The following is a 21,226-nucleotide window of genomic DNA, read 5'->3' as shown; positions in this document are numbered from 1 at the left end:
AAAGAACGTAAGTGCACCATTCAGTCTTAAAAAGCAAGCAGATTTCTTGCAGAAATGTACAGTGACATGTATTTGGTCTGTTTCAGATGTGGTGATATCATAGTGGGTTTCTTTTGGTTGTTTGTTTTTTGTGCTCTTTGAGTTGCATGAGTTGCAAAATATATTTTAAAATACATTTAAAATAAGAAGAGTCTTTGTTCTAAAAACTGGGCAAATTACTGTGCTGAAACTTAGAGCAGAAGAAATAAGAAATATTAGACCAAATAGGTCACTGTTGAAAGGCAAGCATTTAGGAAACTCCAAATTGCAGATGGTTTGTTAGAATGGAAAACAACGCACAGTCCTATTGCAGAGGTCACTGCCTTTCGTACTCATCAAGCTACGTAAGCTTTGTGTGGCGTGTCTGTACTGGTTTGGCTACGCAAATAATACATGATGGAGAAATAAAATGGTATCGGGAAAAAGTGACCTTATTATAGAGCAACAGTATATATGTCACCACTCTCCAGTGGGTTTCTTTTATGGCTTGAAATGAGGATTTAATTTAGATTTAATGTTGTTATAAATTAATTATCTATTATTAAAAATACATTTGTAGAGCTTTAGAAATATGTAAGATGTAGAGTTGTTTAAACCTCAGTGAATGGTTTCTTAATAAATCATTAATATTTAATATATAATAAATCAGAACTAAAGCTCGCGGTCTTACTTCCAATCTACCTGCATAATGCAGGATTTGTCGCTCTTTCATATTTAGACAATTTACATGACAAACGTATTTCAGTTCAGAGTCCACCAAGACTTAATTCTCTGCATTCTGGCTTACTCACCGTGACCCATCAGGTAATTAAGGAGCTGCAATTCTTGCAATAAATGGCAAAGTCTTGGTAGGGGTTCTTTAGGACAGTATGCTGGTGGCACTGTACCTGTGTTGGAAGCATGCGTACAGTGAAAGTCTGCTTAATAGTGTTACTTCAGATCAGTTAGTAATTCCTACGATGTAATCCACTGTAGGAGGGGGTCTGTATTTGAGTTGGGGTAGATTTATTCCTTTCTAGTATCTATAAAGTGATCTCGCAAGAACTCCCCCCACATGCACACTTTTCCATTGCCTATTTAAAACCAGTTAAGTACCTCTTGGAATGAGCACTTAATGCAGGTGACAATTTGTAGGTAAAGAAGTTTGCAAATTATGTCACTTATGTCACTTTTTTTTCTTACACAAGTGTATGTTCTGTTTCTCAGTTAATTTGCAACAGCTTTTCCAGTGCTGTATCAGAACTAGTGGATAACTTGTCAGTGATGATAGCTCATAGTCCATCTTGTTCATTTGTGCAGAAATGAAAATGACAACACATTACTGAGGGCATTGTCCAAATGTCTCTTGAACAGCCTGTTGCAGCATTTGACAAACCTCAGATTAAAGGACTTTTTCCATGTATCTGGTCTGAAGTAGCCCTGATGCAGCTTTGTGCTGTTCTTGCGCATCCTGTCATCAGACACCAGGGAGCAGAAACTGTTGCTTCCCTCCTCAGGACCTGGCAGAGCGGTAAGCTTGCCTCATGGCCATCTTTTCTCCAGGTTTGATAAACCAAGTGGCACTAGTCTAGCAGAGGGAAAAGGATAGGGAATCTGTGAGAAAACAAAATGGCTGAAATCTGAAGACAGATGTGTTCAAAGTAGCAAAATGACAATGCATTTTTAATAAGGATTATTAATCCCTGGAGTGATTTTTCCCTGGTAGCATTCAATTTTCTAGCATTAGGCTTGTAAAATCAAAACTGGAGCTTTTCCTTGCAGGTGTGTGCTGTTGGAAAGAATCGATCTGTGCCAAGCCTGTAGGCTGTGCGGGTATCAGGGTGGAGGATTTCACTGGTTCCTTCTGTCCTTGTTTACAGCGTGTGACAGGACAGTTGCAGATATGCGATGATAGCTTCCTGCTCTGATCATCTCTTGGCTCATGTTCTAAGCCTAGCACCCAGGGTTCCTCTTTGAATTTTGATTGCTGGTATTGGCAGATCTAGCTACTGAATGCTTCGATTTGATTCTTGTCAGCTTTGAGGCACAGAATGAGAGCTCCAAATGACTGTGCACAGGGTTTCTGTTGTACTGGCCATATTCTTGATGATTCGCAGTTAGGTCAGTTAAAGGACTTCTGAGTTTTCAAACTAACCTTTGCTAGGGGAGGGGAGAAATTGATTGAGATCTTAATTGTTTGACTGAGCTCTTTTGCATTGTGACTTTTCACTTCAACCATGCGTTTATTTTGAATAAAGTTAGCAGTAGGGTTTTTACATGCTAGTGTTTCAGCATTTTTATTTAGTGTGGTACAACTGAAAGCAAGTTGTTTTCCATGACTAATTTTTGGCATTAATAACATAGATAAAGGAGATCTTCACATTTTTATCTCTATCAGGTTTTCTAAGCCTTAGATGCTAGCAAGGTACTAAGCATCTAATACTTTTTTGCAGTACAAACTTCCCATTCCTCCCCCCCCCTCCCTTTTTTTTCTTTCTCTTCTTAACATCTTTCCCCACTTTTCCTGGAATAGATGCTTTGTAGCATCTTTGGTAACATGAAGTTTAGGAAGCACAGTATCTAGATAATGGATTATTTTTAGTTTATATGTAACTTACAAAAGTGAAGCTTTCTTTTGGGATGACTATACTTTTGTCAAAACAAACAAACAAACAAAAAAAACTTGACCCTGTTTTCCAGTCTGATGTAAATTTTAATGAAATCTTAATGCCATGAAATTGTTTCACGTAAACAATGATGTGGTGTTCTTCAGTTGTTTCTGCAACATGGTTTCTATGTGCTCTTGTTTCTGGTCAGTACCTTGCAAAAAAACACCTTTAGTTGAGAAGCATTCAAAAGCAGCGTTAGTGACATGCAGGTTTCTGTGCATCTTGTACAGGATTCTGAGTGTTCATGTGTTTCACTTTTTCCCCAGATGCTGGTGTGCTCTATTCAGAGCATTTAACAGCTATTGGAAGAGAAGTATTTTAAATATTTGGAAGATGCATAGGTAAGGTGGTATCTGTAATAAATTCTGCAATGTTATATTGTAGTGAAATCTGGGAGAAAGCAGAGCTGTTGTGCTAAATCATCATTGGCCTTTATGTGGGCCATACTGTACTGCAAACTAATCATAATAAAACAGCTGTTTCAGAGTCTAGGTTACGCTCAGCAGTATCCTCACCATGGACACAAGCTGTTTTTCTAATCAAGTCACATCTGTGACTATCAGGATGATAGGAGGTTGCTGTGTACATGGACACAAAAATCACTGGTAGGGCTGAGAATAGAAGGTAGGGATAATATTCACAGACTGGTTTCCCTTAACAGCCTTTACAGACAGTGAAGTGAAATAGATTCCTTTGGGTGGCTGTGCAAACGGAGCAGATAAGTGAAGGTGGGTGGGCTTGGAGCTTCTAAGCTGAACTTTTTTTTTTTTTGGAGCGGTCTGTAGGGAAATGCTAGTAGTGTGATGATGACTAGAAGTAAGAGGAGTTGCAGGTTTTACTTGTTTATCTTTGTTCCTCTTGACAGTGTAAGAACTCCTGGAGAGGACTGGTATATTATATATCCTGCTGGGGGGGTGGGGGCGGGAGTCCTGTTTAAGCCTTGTGTCAAAATGAGGATCTCAGTTTTCTTCTACCATTTTTTCCTCATAATCAAATGGGATTTTCCAACGATTGATGTAATTTATGTAGGGCATTTAAGCAGACATGATAGTATCCTTGTAATATTACAGTTATAAATCCCAAAGCAGCATCAGGAATATTCAAATAAAAATTCCTTATGCCCTGATCTTTATCTACCTTGGATTTTGCTTGATATTTATGAGCACTGGCCGCATTTATTCCCTCCTATGCTCCACAAAGATAAATTTTGCATATTTAGAAACTCTAATGAGGAGAGGCTAAAATACATGTTCAAGTTAACAGCAGGAACATGGCCATTTTTGAGGCACTTATGCCTCAAATACGAGAGAACATGTATGCCAATGTGGAATCAAGTGTTAGTATTTTGCTTTAGACTTCAAAGGAAAGTCTTTGTCCTTTATATATGTAATACATGCGCAATATATGGGTGCAAATTTCCACAGTTAAAAAAGGAACCTACAAATCTTCGTGCACTCTTTAACTTTAATCTTAAACATAGGTCCCAAAGATGATCTAGTGCCACCCCTTGTTAAAAATAACTCAGCTGAAACCCATGTAAGCTCTCCATTTATCACAGAACAAGTGATTGGATATGACAGGATGCTTGAAGATCAGGAACACAGCGTGACAGTTCTGTTCTCATCAGTTTATCATGTCCCATTTTGTTTTGGCTTTTTTCCCCCTCTGCCAGTGTTCAGTGCTGAACTTAGTACTACCTTAGTCTGCTCACTCATGTTGAAGAGGCTTGCTCAGAGAAGTGTAGATGCACAGCTGGACCAGAAATGGCCTGGTGGGAGTTGGGGCTGTCTTTAATGAGCAGACTCTGAGAAACATGAAGTCATAAAGACTTCAGAGAGAGGCAAGCAATGACGGAATCTCAGACTTGATCCCCAAATACAGTCCTTAAAAGTTCACTGCCATGAAAATTCCTGGAGCTTGAGCAAGCAAACACTGCCCCAGATGATTCAAAGCAAAACAAGAAAGAGTCTGCTGTGCACAACCACTCAGCTAAATACGTATTGAAACTGTGCTGTGCTCCTTAAATCTTCTGAAAGACCACTGCAGTCTTACAAGCAAAATTTCACTTAGTCATGTATGGATTTGGGTATTTCATGTATTGAATGGCTCAATTACACCTAAGGTTCACCTGGAACTCCACTTACCAGTGGAATTTGGAAAGTGTTGAGGAAAAATAAGAGCACGGTATTCGTATGGGTTTACTTCTCTTTGTTAGTTAAAATACTCTCAAATGTTTCTTTTTGGTCTCTGTTGTTTACAGTTTGAGTTACCACCCAACTGAAATGAATTTCCCCTGATGTCTGGAATGGGTTCCAGATATTGTAGAGAATAAAGTAGTGAATGACTAATTCATCATGAGTGCCTGTCCTCAGGGATCAGATTTTTTTTTCCACACATTGTTTCCCACATATTTGTGTGAGCAGACACCTCTGTGATTGTTTGTTATGTGTAAAGATGAAAGAGCACACAAGACTGAATCAAACTGTCACCTAAAATGCTAATGAATTGCTGTTAGTGCTGCCTGCAGTATTCACTCCTCTGTACTGTCACTAGTGAAGCAAAACTGAAAGCAGGTTGAGATAAATTGAGCTTATCAAGGCTTGAGTTTGGCTGTCTGCTTGAAAAGTTGTACAGGTGTAGGGTGAAGGTAATGGGCCTCCTGTGACTGCTAGAACATACAATAGGTACCAAAATGTAACCATGATGCAAACATGATAAAATCTGCCCTGAATGCCAGTTGCACAGTGAAGGAGTTGTTCCTGCCTGGTTTCAGTGGCCAAATTTGTGCTAAGATTTCTATTCTCTGTCTGACCTGGCCAGCCCCTGTTGAAAGTTTGGCTACCTACTGATGTAACACATTGTATTTCTCAGCTCCCCAAGCTGTGTGGTGTGTTTGGCTTCAGCTCTGTGGTGCTTTTGGCTTCGATGGTTTGTGAACAGAAAGCAGTGCTGTCAGACAGACTGGTCTCTCAACATATACAGGAGAATGCACCTTATGCTTCTTTGAGAAAAGCATGTGTTCTTATTAATAATTGCGTGCACACAGAAATAATTGTAGAACCTGTTGACTACAACCGGTTGCAGAGAAGCCTGTGTGCTGCAGCCTGAGTTTATTGCCTCTAACAGGAATGCTTTATGCAGAGAGAGACTCCTTAAGCTAATGTTCATGGTTTTAGTTTCAGAGCAGTCCATCAGTGCCCATGGTCATTACAGGTCTGGTTTTCTTTATTTGAAGCAAAATATTACTCTTTGCAATGAAAATGGGAAATATGACAAGTTTATAAAGAGGATTGTTCTTTTACTTGATGAACTGGCTTCACCTGTGAGTCCAGTCCAGTGGATTTAACTGGCTTTCTGTCACAGATAAATCAATCCACATTATATGGGACCTGACTTGGCATATTTTACAAGGAACGTTAATCCGTTTACTTAAAGCACAAGCCTCAAAACAAAGTCACCGTGCAAGTTCCTAACAATAGCATTCCTTTTCTGTTGTTGTTGTTGCAAAAGAGAAAAATCTCAGCCTGAAAATATCAGGGATGCAAGAAATGTCAGGTAGACTTTCAGTTATATGGAGAGAGAAGCCCACAAAAAGCCTCTGTATTAATACTGCAGTTAGAGCGATCTCAGTATTTATTCCCAGTCAGCTATATTAACAGGGAGGTAAAACAGAGTTCTTAGTAACTTAAGGTGAAAATAGGAACATCGTTGTTCTCCTAAATTATTTAAATCACCATTTGGATTTAAAACTAGTTTTAAAGAAATCCAGTGTGCACTGTATGTGCTTAAGGATAATAAAGATGTCAAAAAATTATTCTCAGTACACATTAATGTTTAGAATTCTAGCCCGAATTCATTTTAAAAGCTATCCTCAATTTTTATTTTTCCACCATTTATTTTGCTGAGTGAAATAAGGAATCCTATCTTTGCTTAAATAAAATAAAAACACACTGAAAATTGAGTAGGATATACTTTAACTATACTTTAACAATTCAAGGAATAGACACGATATATTTACTTGTCTTGTTTAACTGTCATTTCAGCAAACACTTTCTGATAACCAAAATATGCACAAGCCTTCAGAAAATTATGTCACTCACTGCATTAAACGTTTTGATGCATCCTTATAGCTCAGTTGCTCTCAACAAGACATCTTGATCAGTGGCACATCTGTTCTGTACGTGGCTAAGAACAATGGCTCTCAGCTGGAAAAGGCGGTGAAAATTCTGAATCACATGATTTGAGTGATCTAGAAACGAGCAACTACTGAATGGACCTAGGTGGGGACTACAACATTGTGCTCATGTTGAAAAGTCGTGGGTAAAGCTACCTGGCACCAGTGTTTAACTACAGCTAGTTGATGGTATGATGGAATACGTTTAGCCCATATCTAGATTTTAATATCTACATTTAAATGTCGGATTGGTAGTCATCCTGAGATCAGCTGTTACAATTTGTGTTTAAACAAGATAAAAGCTAATCTGCATGTAAGAGGTAACATTTTGCTCAGTGTTTAAACATCCTTGGATTAGACGGGGAAAGGGAGAAGTGAGTCTTGTTCTTGGAAAAGAAAAAATATAAAGCAGAGCACATCTTGATGTGAAGAATAGTAGATGAATTCTTCCTGCCCTGAGGAGCACTGTTTTGTGAGCAATTGCGGTTGTAGAGGGCTGCCAGAGAAGTGCTGCACAGCAGAGAAGCTCTTAAAACATACTCAAATTTGCTTCTCACTCTGGTTGTTTATCTTGTATGTTTTAAATACAAAGATTATTGTTCCAGGATTAGCAGAATCTGTTAAATCGCTGAAAGTGCAGCTTGAAAGTTGCCTGAATTCCCTTCTGAGGGAAGGGGAGAGGAATGCAGAATGTGTGAATTGTCCATCAGGAAAAAAGATTACCTTGAAAAAGAAAATTTCCAAGCAGCAAACACTTCACAAATATTCAAAGTTAGAATGATTTCTGTCTGGATGTATAGATAAAAAATCTTCAAGTGGCGAAGGCTGGGAAGGTTGAGGTGGGAACTGAAAGCTCTCTAACAGCTTGGCTTCAAAGCTCAGTTCATTTACATATTGTATTACATGGGTTAATGCCAAAGGTACAAAAACAGGTGTTCTTTCTCAGCTTTATTCTGTGGACCACAATACTATTTCCTTTCCCCCTGCTGCTGTGTTCTCCAGTCTAGAGTATGAGACCATGTACTCATCGAAATCAGTAATTAGGCTTTAATACCTGACTCTCCGCACTTTGGGAATTGCAGATGTCTTGATGTTTTGGAGTGGAATGATACAAGCTCCCCTGTTGGGCATCCTTGTCCATCTTGGAATGGTAACTTTGAACTTCTTGTCTCAAATTTGGTGCGCAGGAGTTGATATTACATGCTTCTAAATATGAAAACACTGTGTACATTTAAAAAGAAAAATATATTATTTATTTCTCCTAAGGGAATATTATAATCTTACTTTCAAATTTCAGCCACAGATAGATGCGGCTTCCAGTTTAGAAGGCTGAGTTTTTCACATGTAGTGAATTTTTTCCCCTCTCACCACCTCCCCTGCTGCTTTCTTTTCCAGTCATTGATTGGGTATTCTGTCCTCAGCTGGTGGAGGGGTGAGGGACAGCAAATCGTGTGGGGTTGAATTACAATTCATGGCCCTACTTCTTGAAATTATAAGTCTATTTTGATGAGCATAAAAGTCTAGAAACACCTAGCAGGGAGGGTTTTTTTTTTTTTTTTTTACACCCTCTGGGGTAGATTTTCCTTGTGTAAAGGAAAATGGCCATTGTATCAGCAGTTTCTGTTGCTGGGTCCATAGTGAAGCTGAAAGAAACATGAGCTAGATTCGACCTCTGGCTGTCCATATCCATGCTGAATGGGCAGGACCCAACATACAGCTACTCTATTTACTTGATTTTAGATTTTCTGAGTCCTAACAGAGAAATGTGGCCTCTCTGCTTTTAAAGGTGACTTTAAAAAAATGTCTTTTTTGAGGGTGGTGCTTTTGTCACAACATTAACGTTGCTCCTGTTAATTTTCATGGAAGTAATTTTAAGTGGAAAGCAGTTAGCATTGGTCTAACGTAGCCGCTTGGATTCACAGAGATGGTTGTGGGGCAGTAATAGTAATGTAAATGGATTAAATCCTTAATGCCACTAGAGATAAGGAGCTTTGTGCGTGTCCAGCTTGTTTGTGAAGCTGAACTGATGGTTAGATACATGCGCAAAAAAAAAGATTGGATTAAAAAAAAAAAAGAAGAAAGGTTTTGTTTCTTCAGTTGTCTCACTGGTCAGTAACACCTTGCAAGGATCCATGTTAAACAACTTTAAAAATTATCTAAAAGAGAAGTAAACAGCATGTTAATGAAATTCAGCAGGGTATTAAATGTGAGATACTGCACACACAAAAACACTGGAGAAATTATACAAGAGTAGAAAATGTTAGCAGAAAATATAAAAAGCAAACTCAGCCTAATTAACATAAGTAAAAATAACCCAAATGGGGAAAGTGACAACTGAAAAGCTTAAGTGCTTAGAAAATAATCTGTGTGTGGTTGGAAACACCAGTGAGATGTGGTACTGAAGCGCATTGATGATACCAGAAAGCTTCAGTCCAGTGACTTGACATTTGCTAGTGTATCAAATAAAATTCATGGCTGTTGACTTTGGGGCTTAGCTCAGTGTTGGTAGGGCGAGGAGAAGTTGCATGGTGTACGATTGCATCCCTCTAGCTGTGTGACGTTTGTATGTGTCATGATTTTTATGCAAGGATGGTGGACCTAGGGGTGAAGGCAGTTGGTCATTGTTTGAGTTAAAAATAGAACTTTTTTTAGTTCTTCCAGCATTGAAAACCATCTTTCCTCATATGCTGTTTCATTCCCGTTTTGCTGCCTTTTTAAGCTTAATAGTGTGTTTAGATGGTAGCTCCTGAAAATTCAGATACAATAATTAGAGCATATTTCGTGTTAGTGACTAAAGGTTTGTTTGTTTGAAGTTTTTTTAAAAAAACAAGCACTAGCTTTTTTTCAATTCACCATTAAAAATAATGATTTCCTTCTTAAGTCAGCAACAGTTGACACGATGGATTATGAAAGATTCATATTGAACTTTTGTACTTTATAACAATAAAAGGGATGCAAGGAATGTATAACTTCCTTTTATTTTCTTGACTAGGCATTATGTTCTCTTGGGAACTGTTTATTTATGGTCTTTCATTTAATTATTGGTTTAGACCATTTTTGGTGTATATAGTATCATAAAACTATTTTGGCAGCTGTTACGATGGTTACTATTAATGCACTTCAAAGTCAAGAGGTCTCCTTGTTTTGTCACTCTGGTTTGGTAGTGTTAAAAAAAATCTATGATTGTTCATACGTTGTTTGAAAAGAATCCTGCTCAAGAGCGTTAGTAATAGCTTCATAGAAGTCTTTTGGTGGCCTGTCTTGTTCATATTAACAAGTTTCTTGCATCAGTATCATGGAAAGCAGATGCAAAATGAAGAGAGGTGTGTTGTTTTGGGTGGATATGTCAAGACCTTTAACCTGTGTTCTGCACTCTACTGGCAGAGTAATCGATGAGGCTAAAAAGGAAGATGTGTCTTAAGGACAGACTAGGTGAAGAAGCAGCGTCTAGCGGTACTGGATTTGTACTTCCCAAACATCATGATCTGTTTTATACCTAAACAACATTCAGCTTCCGTATTTGCAGGCATTACGGTTTCCATAGTAGTCTCTGAACTATAATAGGCCTTAAAGCATTCCATGTTGCTAATGCATTTTACCTGAGAAAACGTGGTAATGGTGCTTCAAACAGTGTTGTAATAGCTAGGTGTGCCAGTATAAGGCTTTTTCTGCGTTAACGTGAAGTGAGTGCCACAACAGGATTGGATCTGGACTACCAAGCAGGTGATGGACCAAATCTCTAGCCTACATTTGCTTCAGGGAATGTTTCTTTGCGTAAGTTCTAGTCTGATCCCATGGGCTTAAGGGCAGTTAGGAGTTGGAGCATGTTAAATACACTCCAGAAATACGTTTCTGGTTGGCATCTGAAAGGAATCCAGGTTGAGTGCTTTGAGATCTCTCTGAAGCAAAGTGCAGCAATGATGGGCAGTTAGGACAGTTCAGAGGTGGGCTTCAGAATGGTCAGCAGTGGTAATACACCTTAATAGAGCAAACCAGGTAAGATGGCCTTGCGTCCCACTGCTCAGCTGTGTGATAGGACATAAAAGAACAATAAGGGTCAGATAAATCAATTTACTATTTCTGTCAGTGACTCCTTCAAATTTTCAATACCTGTATGCTACCTTTTTTTTTTTTTTTTATTAATAGTCCATAATGTATCTTTCATCATCATCCAGGCTTAACAGGGGGAGGCTGTTAAACCACAGCAGTGATACTTCTACAGTCTTGACAATTGTTAACCTATTTCCTGTGGTTAAAAGGCAGTGATTTCTGCATCATTTATGTTCTGCCGTTGTCATACTGTCTCCTTTTTAGCCATCTTTTCAGCTGCTGTCCAGCCATCCTTGTTGGGATGTTAAACATTAAGTGTTTACGTTAGTAAGTTGCAGGCATTCTGTGAAAATGCCTAATTTAAGGTGTTGGTTTGGAGGCTCCTGCACACCCTATAGAGGCAGGGAAGACAAACAAAACTGAGAGCACATGCTGCTTTCACTTTTTCTTTGTCAGGAACCTGTTCCTCTCCACTGATTGTGGGGGGGATTTCCAAATGTGCACGACTGAGTCAGAGTGAATCTCTGAGACAGTTTTTATTTCGTGCTTGTAGAGTATCTACCACCATGCCAGCCTATTATATCTTACATCTGTGGGAAAAACAAGCTAGTAGTTGCAGCTGATGCTGCTCAAGATCCTGGAGAGATGAAAGGTGTTGCAGGAGTTATGGGGGGATGACTACTTTTTTGTGGAAATACTGACCCTAGCTTGTTGTTACACACAGGAGTTTTTTGGCTCCACACAGCTGTCTTCTGATATGGGATTTGGCTTTGCTATTAGCAGAACCAGATGGGTGCAACCATCACCAAAATAGTCCTATGCAATGGTAGTGAACCGAGGGTGTGTGGTACTAGTAATGAATTACTTTTTTCAAGTGTAAATATCTTCCACTTGAGCAAAGTGTCTGCGTATGATGCTCCTCACTTCCCTAGATTCAGGAAGGCACATCATGTTTGTAGGTTAGGCAATTTTTGTTAGTTGGTTGTTGGTTTTCTAAATGCACAAACCCATGAGTTAATCTAGTTGGACCCAAAAGTAAGTATGGGTAAACCTCTTGCAGGAGAACTGTAGATGCTTGCATCCTCATTTTGCCATTGCAGATTTGCGTTTGCCATCGAAGTGCATGTTGTGTCTCCTTGTCCACACAACTCTTCACATGTGCATGGCAGTTTGAAAAAAAGTGAACCTGGTATATAAATTAAAAAACCAAGAAAAGTTGTAACGCATGTTAATGCGTTTCCCCTGACTTGCTATTTGGACTGACTAAGTAACTGTCGTAAGACAGTTACAACGTAAGTTGTTTTCCAAGTGATTATATTTTATGTACCTAGCTATTCTTTGGTCTGTCACCTAGCTAACAATAAAGTCTCTGATTCTGATTGCTAGAACCCCTCTGATTGCTGCTGGAGTTATTGGTGGCCTTTTCATCATCGTCATTGTGGGCCTGACATTTGCTGTGTATGTTCGGCGCAAGAGCATTAAAAAGAAGAGAGCGTTGCGAAGGTTCCTGGAGACTGAGGTGAGCGTGTGTTCCTTCTCACAAAATACCTGCAAATTTGGGAAGGTGTGCAGAACTGTTCTGCTTCGGTACTAAGGATGTTCAGGTCTCTAATCCAGTTACTGTAAAGGTCCGTAGAAATCTTTTGCTAACTCCTGCAGGACTAAACTGATGAAGTGAATGATGCTATTTCAATGTGCTAATTTTCCGTACATACATGGATTTGTGGCTTTTCATATCTAAAAAAGATCCATATGATCACATAGCCATGTTCCACCAGATTTTTAAGCTCTTATCCTACTCTCTGTTGAAATTCTGTCCCAGTTCATCAATACATTCAGTAGCTCTCATGCTTTAAAATGTCAAGACTTCATCCAGTGCATTCTGAAGTCAACTTTGATTGAAGTAGGTTACTTTAATGATGTCTGGTAAAAACTTAAGTTCATCAGGAATGCTTAGATGCCGATATTGTCACTCACTCTTTGCTCTCCAGTACTTGTACTGCCTTTGTGGTCCAAATTTTGTCAAAGCCTCTAGTTCTGTTCAGTAGTAATAATGTGCTTTAATAAGCCAAGATACTTTCCAGAACATAACCAAATAAGATTCACAGTTCTGCTGCCAAAAGCATGTAACAGTTCTACAGGACAGAAAGCTATGTCCATTCTGTTCTGCTCTTCAGTTTGCAGGTAGTGGAGGAGGCAATCTAGGAAATATTCTTAAACATAATATTTAGTCTTTGTCAGTTACAGCAGAAGTGGTTACTACCATGTACACAGTCCTATACTTTGAGACACTTTGATGATATTAAATAAGGGTTCCTGCCTGCGAGATGATAAAGCTTGGAAATACTATTAACTACCAATACTTGAATAGGGCTTTGTTAACAGTGCTGTTCTGTTATTTTAAGGGTCCTGCTCCCACTTAATTCCACTGTAGTGCCTTGGAGCAAATGATTTATGCATCCCTAATCTGTTTTCCTAAATACCTTTATGCCTGGAATTTGTGTTGTTTGTTAAATACTGTTCAGGTTTATGGAAAGCTTAACTAAGTGCTTTTAGATAGGTAAATGTTGACATCATATCAGCCCCTATTTAAGCAAAAGCAAGTAGACTGTTGCATAAGTGAGGTACTGGCTTTGAAGTCCAGTTCTTGCTCTCTGATCAGATAAAAGCTGTGGCTGACAGTGTTTACTGAGGGACTACAGTCTTCTACTGAATTTGTGGGGAGGCTGTTGTCTTGGCTTAGAAATAGAAAATTAAATCATGAGTATCCTGAAATAAACACACACAGCTTCAGCTAGAGTCTCTTTCTAGCTGCAGGCTATGACAGGCCTATCTTTCTATCAGTCATTCTCAGTAGTACTCTACAAGGAATTCTTTTAGGCCCTACAATACTACTTCTCCCTGCCATACTTGTGTTGGTGGCTTGTAGCACTAGCACAGAAGTTGTTTTCACCCTTCACAAACTGAAAATACAGAAGCATTCCTCCAGTCTGCCTGGTTCTCTTTTATAGTGAGCCCTCTTTCCTTTGTTGCATTAGCACTGGGTGTGTAAACTGGAAGGACGAAAGAATTATTTTATTTAAAAAAAAATGCATCTCACTAATTATTTCTATGATAACCTGTCTCGTTTCTGTTTGGTTTTGTTATGTTTCTATACTCCAGTAATTTCCAGTTAACAATCTTCCTACCTGAGCCAGAGTAATCTGGTCAACTGATGAAGTAGTCCATGATGCTCAAAGAGCCATAGCAGTAGTTGGGAAACTGCAGAGCACAGAGCATTTAGCCTTGTAAACAGACAACTTTGAAATACTGCAGCGGTGTGAAACCAATTTGAGTAGGAGTAGCCCTGAATTATTATTCTCATCCTGTAAAGGAACAGGCTATTTTTCATTGTTTAGGATGTTGTCCTTTTCATTTATTTTTAATTTATTTTTAAAGAACCATAGTTTTTTTTCTGGCAAACATGGTACCATGTTGACTTCTGAGAGCATTTTTAACTGAATGTGCCATTGTGGTTCATTTATAAAGATTTCTTTGGACATGATTGTCATCTTGGGCAAATTGCTTAACTGTGCCTTTTTTTTCCCCCAGTAAATTAGTGGTTGTTACAATTACTTATCTGCTTTAAGTTGCTTTCTCCTTAAAGTTGTCCTCTTATACAGTATAGCAGAAGTTCAGAAGAGTAGTCCCTTCCCCAGAACAGAGTAAGAATGTGATGATCCATTAAGTCAGAGTTATTTAAAAGAAATATGGCCAACTTAAAAGGCACTAAAATAGGCAAAAATAGAATATGGTGTGCTGATAATAAATGCTGTATTTCTGTCATGTGGAAAATATTTATACTGCCTCCATTAGTAAAAGTCCTTGGGTGCATTACTGTGACACCAATTCAATTTCCGGTTCATAATTCCATCATGCAATTCCTGGTGGAAATTATCACATGATGAGTGAGGACTTTCTTTATCATGTCACTCAGTTTCTTAGCATTTGATTGATTTACTTTTAAAGGTGAGAGACTCCTGCAGAAGTTGGCAGATCAGTAGTCCTCACTGTCTTATTCCAGTGTTAAACTGGGTTGATTGCTTTCAGTATAAACTTCTGATGGGTTTTCACGCTTTCAGATACTTAACACTGTAGGACTTTCTTTCATAGCTTGTGGAACCCTTAACTCCGAGTGGCACAGCACCCAACCAAGCACAGCTTCGTATCCTGAAGGAAACTGAGCTGAAACGAGTCAAGGTTCTTGGCTCTGGAGCCTTTGGAACTGTATACAAGGTAAGAGTCCCATCTGCACAGCAGTGACTGGCCTCATTTAACTTGGGAACAGTCAAGTTCTGCATTGCAGCAAGGCGTCTTCTACTGCAGGTGGATTCATGAGCCCTATATATTTGGGAGACTGATAGAACAGTGGACTTAAGACTTCAGTGTTAGGCAGACTCACAGACATCTTGGTGAGAAAAGGAGTGTCAGCCATGAGCATCCTTGAATGCAAAAGGACCACACAAGCTGGAACGTCTTGCTACTGATTCTAAATGCAGTATTGATGTTGGCTGTTCTGTTCTTACGCGATGGCTTTACAGTACAGTTTTAGCAAGTTAGATAAACTTTGTCTGTCATTTCACAAATGTCACATAGGTTTTGTAATAGCTGTTATATGATGTTATACGGTATTATCATTGGCTAAATTTTAGTACCTTCTGTTTCTTTCAGTTTCATAGGAAATACCAGTTATGTTAATGCACTCTAGAACAATCTGGATAAAAGAACAGAACCCAAAGGGAAAAATACTTTAAAGACTTTATTTATTTACTTTTTTTAGATCTGTTGGTCCTGTTCAATTTTTGAAGACACGAAGTAGGGCTTAAGGAGCAAGTCAAACCAATCACTAAACCCTCTGGGAGGAACTCAGACCTCTCAAATCAAGGTGATAGTTCAGGGCAGTGAAGGAGCATAGATACAGTGTCTGTCTCCAAACTGGGGGAGGAAATGGAAGAAGTACAGATCAGATGACTACAACAACATCACCACAATACTTTTCAAATAATAAATTTGAAAATAAATGATAGAGACAGGTAACACAAGATTGCCAGGAACATAGAATAGGTTAGATAAGAGCGATGGTAAAGTAGCCCAAGAAACAGGCTGAATTGTAACTATAAGGTTTACTTCTTAGCCATCTTAGCTTTTAATTCTTATATAACACTTACTTAGAGAAATAACATTTAACTATTTCAATCCAAATATATTGTTCTCAAGGTGTCCTACTTCTGCGTGATGGCATGACCTAATTGCTGGTGATACTCACTAGTGAGAGTTTGCAATAGTATCAGTGGGATTAACATCAAACTCCAGAACAGAAAATCTAGATTCTTGCCCAATTTTATGGGAAGCAATAGGCAGTGGAAAACTCTTTCACGTGCATATGTTGCTCCCTATAAAGCTGGTTGTGAGCAAGAAAATTAAGGGGGCCTAAGAAGGGCATTCACTGGCATAAAACATTCCACTTTACATAAGGGTTGAGTTTTTGTGTAAGAAATAGTTTTGTGAGATTTTTTTTCCTTTTTTCTTTTATAGCTTGCTTTGTGTATTCTCAGTTCTGATGTTTGCAACTGAACTGCATAATGATGCATAATGTGACAAAATACATCAAAAAGAAGTGCAACTTAGTGAAATTTTTATGATTGTTGTCTTATTAGTCTTCTGTCCCTTTTCCTTGTCTTTCTAGGGTATTTGGGTCCCGGAGGGAGAAACCGTAAAGATTCCTGTGGCCATTAAGATCCTTAACGAGACCACTGGTCCCAAAGCCAATGTGGAGTTTATGGATGTAAGTAGGAGATGATCAGCTACTTTGAGTCTTGGGGGGATCTTTCTTCAGTCCACAGAGGTTGTAAAGAAGAATTCCTGTCAGTTCTTTTTCCTTACATTTAAATATTACAAGGAGATTTGTACACAGTACCAATATTGTGCTGATGTTTAATGAGTGCTACAACACAGTGTCCCTAGAAAACCAGTTGCCGGGATTTTTCGTGTCGTCAATTTCCTTTCTTCTGTTAGTCCTTGATGAGCTGTGTTAATGCATATCCATAGCATTTTCTGTGTCAACAGTGTTAACAGGAAAACAAGGTTACACCTCATCTGGTCAGTGCTGTCTCTCTGAAGTTGAAGAACTAGACAAATCAGTATAAGGCAGTGGGGTGCCCTGTTCAGTTTACTGCATGTAGATAATCGTGTTCCAGAACCGCAGGTATGTGGACTATCAGGGTAACCTCAGTGCCAACATGATGGAGGGCTGGGTTTTTCAGTGTGCAAGTCATGGACTGTAGGTCGTTGGGAGTTTTCTTACAGGTGGTCATCCCATCAGTGGAAAGCTGAAACAACTATGTCTCACGTGCCAGATATTTTCCACTTCTGTGGCAGTTTAGAGATGAGAGCAGTTGCGGGGGAAAATCTTGCTGTGTGTGGGTCTCCACTGGTGCAGGGACAGAAACTTAACTGTTTTCTGCTTCCGTTTCCCTGGGAACTAAGCACTGAGAGTCTGGGAGCTGTCAGCAGAAATAAAGCATAACAGGGAGGAAAAAAAAACAACAAAGTATGCTGGATGTCAACACCCCTTTTGCCTTACTACTCTAAAATACTTTTTAACAAGAGGTCGAGATCATTTTCATGGATATTTTATGTTGAGTCCTGAGTTCTGTGTCAAAACCAAGCCTCATTGACGCTGAAAGTTTGTGTGCTATTCAGTTTCAGTTTCTGAACAAATCATAGAAATTTGTACTTTTTTGTAAATTGCTCTCATGAACTTGAAAATTACATAGGACTTTCAAATCTTAAAGATCTGTTCAAGTGTATAGGCTTAATCTGATTAGCATTAATGAGACTATAAACCACAAGGAGACTGTACTCCCATTATATAATCTACTCCTACATCTAGAAATTAATAGGAACATACAGTTATGGCTTTAGCTGTTTCAGGTAAATGATCATACGTGAGTTCTCAGGTAGTTGACCTCACGCTGTACAGATCAAGGTGCTTCCTCTGCATTTTACAGAGCTCTACACATTTATGTTGATAACACTGAATAATTATTGTGCACAAATTAAAAAATGGCTCTGTTTGGATGAGATGAGTTGCACTAAAGGGATGAAGAGGATTATATTTACTTAATGGACAAAATAATGGTGAAGAGCAGTGTTAGTGGCAGAGCTCTAGAAAGAGATCTGGTATTCAGCAGTCTGTTGAAGTGAAAATGCAGGGAGTAGAAGACCACTGACTGTGAGCTGTGATGTACTCTGATGGCAGTGGACACTGATGCAGAGGGAATTGATGTCACTGTATGGAAGTCACTGGAACTGCTGTATCTACCAGAGGAGGATCTGATTTTCTGATCGAGAAGTTAGTAACAATGGCTCCTTACTTGATGTTATTGTTGATGCACTGTACAGAGAAAAAGTAAGGTCATTGTTAAAAGGCATAGTTGCTAGTATGAGGTTTCACAGCTCAGCTTGATCAGCTGACTTAATTCACTGGACCTCTTTTCCCTCCAGTTCATGCATCTGATGAACAGCCCAGAAATGATGTTTTTTGGACACTGTGGGGATTTTAACTGTGTAACATACAGCTATGCTAGGAGAGGTTTCTCTTTAAATTAACATTCTCTCATAAGCCTCTGGTCCAGTTGTAACAAGTTGGGGGAATAGTGAAGTTCATTGTGAGTCCTAAAGGTTAATAACAACCTAAAGGTTATTTTGATAATAATAAAAGAGAATTGGACTTCATCATCAGTTGGTGTAAGTGACAATAAGAAGGAATAAGATGTTTTGTATCAGTGCTGCATTTGATATATGTGCAGTGGTCTGTAACATCCTTTGCTGTACAGAACTGATGAGAGGGCAGATTTAATTTTACTCTTTGGAAATAATTTTTCATGCAATCTTACAGAAGTTTCTGCCTTCCTCACCTCCTAACCCAGCCATATATTTCTTGAAACAACCAGCATTTTAAGAGATAATGTTTATGTAAAAGAAGGGCCCTGGGATAGTTGCTTTCAATGTGACCACTCCTTTCTGTCCCAGAAAGAGCAGTTTTAAATTGAGATACTATGAGGAGGTGTCTATCTTTCATTGAAGAGTAAGGTATAGCAGGAAACTGTTTTATGCATTGTTTCTACGAGGCTTTGGTCGGTATAAGTATGCTTGATAAAACTTGAAACTGTTCATTGGCATTGTTTTATTAGGAACATTCATAAGTACATATGAGAACAAAATCCATCGGTTGTGCTTCCAGTAAGATGAGTGTTATGAATGGTCTTTGCTGGTCAAAAGCAGTCTTATCAGATTCTTTTTAAAGGTATATAGGTGGCTAACAGTGCTTAGGAGCACGGTGGGTGTTGACGTAAAGAAATGTCTGACACAGTTATTAATGGAAAGGGGAGGTCATTGGGAAGGTGTCGTGAGTCTCACTCAGTTGGCTTTCATTTTTTTTGAACTTGTCAAATACAGATGAGGTTTCGTTGGCAACTCTACACAGTTGTATATGTCCTTGTACTTGCAACTAGAACTTGGTATTCCTTTCAGAGAGGCTCTGGAAAATGTAAAGCCTCTTGTACACACCAGTTTGTGTAAACAGAAGGTACTTGGGACACTTACTCTGCACCACCTGCGGAAATAGCTGGGAGAGAAGTTAGTGGCATGGTGCATAGGCTCTGGTTTAAACTTGTAATGTTGGAGGAATTTAAGTGCTTAAAGTGCTCTGGGAGCTGCTGAAATTCTGCTAAATGTTATGCTAAAAGAGTAAAGAACAACAATTTGGCTACTGGGCTGTCATTTCAGCACCTTGAACACCCACTAATGGATCTGTAATGACTATAATGATACAATGCATGATGTTAGCACCTGCTATGGCCAAACACCTCCCACCCTCCCATCAGGGGAATGATGAATGGGCCGTCATCAAAAAGTACATCCCCTATTTGGAATTTTTCTTCACAGAATTGCAGCAGAGTCTGTTTTCCATGCATTCTCCGCAAAACCCCAACTATGTCTTGCTTTTACTCAGCTCCTTGCCCTCTTATATAGTTTTTTTTTTACTGTAGTAGTCTGTTAAAACAAAGCAGTCCGAAGTCTACTATGTAGCCCATATTGCCTTCTCCAGGGAAGAAACAGAATGTACATGTGAACTAAGAAAATTTTTTTTTAGTTGTGTTTTTTTTTTTAACCTCACCATTGTTGTTGCCACTGTTCTGTAAAATTTAGGCTTGCATTTCTTTCCAGTTCCTTCTGAAGTTGTTCAAATATGTGATCATTTAGGTCTGGAATAATTTCACAGTATAAAGCATTTCATTCAGGTGTTGAAATGGTTGGGTGCTTTATTTGTGGGGCGTTGTTTCTCCTCGATGCCTAGCTAATCACACTTCATGGTCCCCAGAAGGGCCCAGGAGTTGGAAATCAGAGTGCAGCCATTCTTGCTACTGTCCTGCCTGCAAGCATGTTTGGGAGGAGATTCGCGAGTGGATGGATGCAGGGGTATCTGGGAGGGAAGGATATCCTGCTTCTCACCCTGAGGCCAGCAGCTGTAAGGAAAGATGCAAGGTCCTGGGTGCTGGGGAGGTGCAAGAAGATGCTTACTCTGAGAAAAGTCAAATAATCAGCTAAGAGGCTACTTGATGGTTGAACAGGGAGTTGTAATTTCACTTGTGAAAACGGTTTCTCCTCCTTAACCTCAAATTATTTGACTGTTACGATTATCTGGTAAGTCAAGTAGCCATTGGCCTGATCAGATGGTTTAACATCAAACCAAATGCTCAGCTAATCATGTAATACGTTCCAGAGACATGTGTCAATTGGAAAGCGTAGCAAACCATCTTTGAGGCTAAAAAATATCCTAAAACTAACATGTCTTGGGGAAACAGACAATTGATGAAGGCCTTTCTTTTGTAGCCCTCTAAGCTTGGTGTTTCCAGGAAGTAATCTTGTGAGCTCTGATTCTGTCCAGGGTTTTGATCCACTTACAAGTTTAATCTATTCTCTCTGAACTTAAATGCTCCATTATCTGTTAGAAAATAATTAGAGGCTGCAAGCACAAGTCTGCATACACAGAGTTCCTTGGGAGTCCCTGAGCTCATTGAGATGAAGACAGTTTGACTAATGGTGGTCAGCTGATACTGGGCCAGAAGCTAATAATAGCAGGCAGTGCTGCTTAGCTAGGTGAGAAAGTTAACTTGGGAAAAATTAAACTGAAGGGTTTGGGATTTATGGTTGGAAATAAATTTCCCATTCTCATTTGTTTCCTGGTAGAGAGCTTCAAAGGCAGTTGGTT

The 21,226-nt window shown here is 39.1% G+C and overlaps 1 protein-coding gene across 3 annotated transcripts in view; it reads left to right on the top strand.

Moving 5' to 3' along the window:
* Positions 1–21,226, top strand: part of ERBB4 (erb-b2 receptor tyrosine kinase 4) — a 574,171-nt gene that overhangs the window by 445,662 nt on the left and 107,283 nt on the right. For all 3 annotated transcript variants that reach the window (XM_050711632.1, XM_050711633.1, XM_050711631.1), the window contains 3 exons: positions 12,298–12,430; positions 15,064–15,186; positions 16,637–16,735. In XM_050711632.1, the coding sequence (XP_050567589.1) occupies positions 12,298–12,430; positions 15,064–15,186; positions 16,637–16,735 (355 nt within the window). The remainder of the gene's footprint in view (positions 1–12,297; positions 12,431–15,063; positions 15,187–16,636; positions 16,736–21,226) is intronic.

Source organism: Cygnus atratus, chromosome 6, assembly GCF_013377495.2.
Source record: "Cygnus atratus isolate AKBS03 ecotype Queensland, Australia chromosome 6, CAtr_DNAZoo_HiC_assembly, whole genome shotgun sequence".
NCBI lineage: Eukaryota > Metazoa > Chordata > Aves > Anseriformes > Anatidae > Cygnus > Cygnus atratus.
The sequence above is the reverse complement of the archived record's forward strand: the minus strand, read 5'-3'. Positions and strand labels throughout refer to the sequence as shown.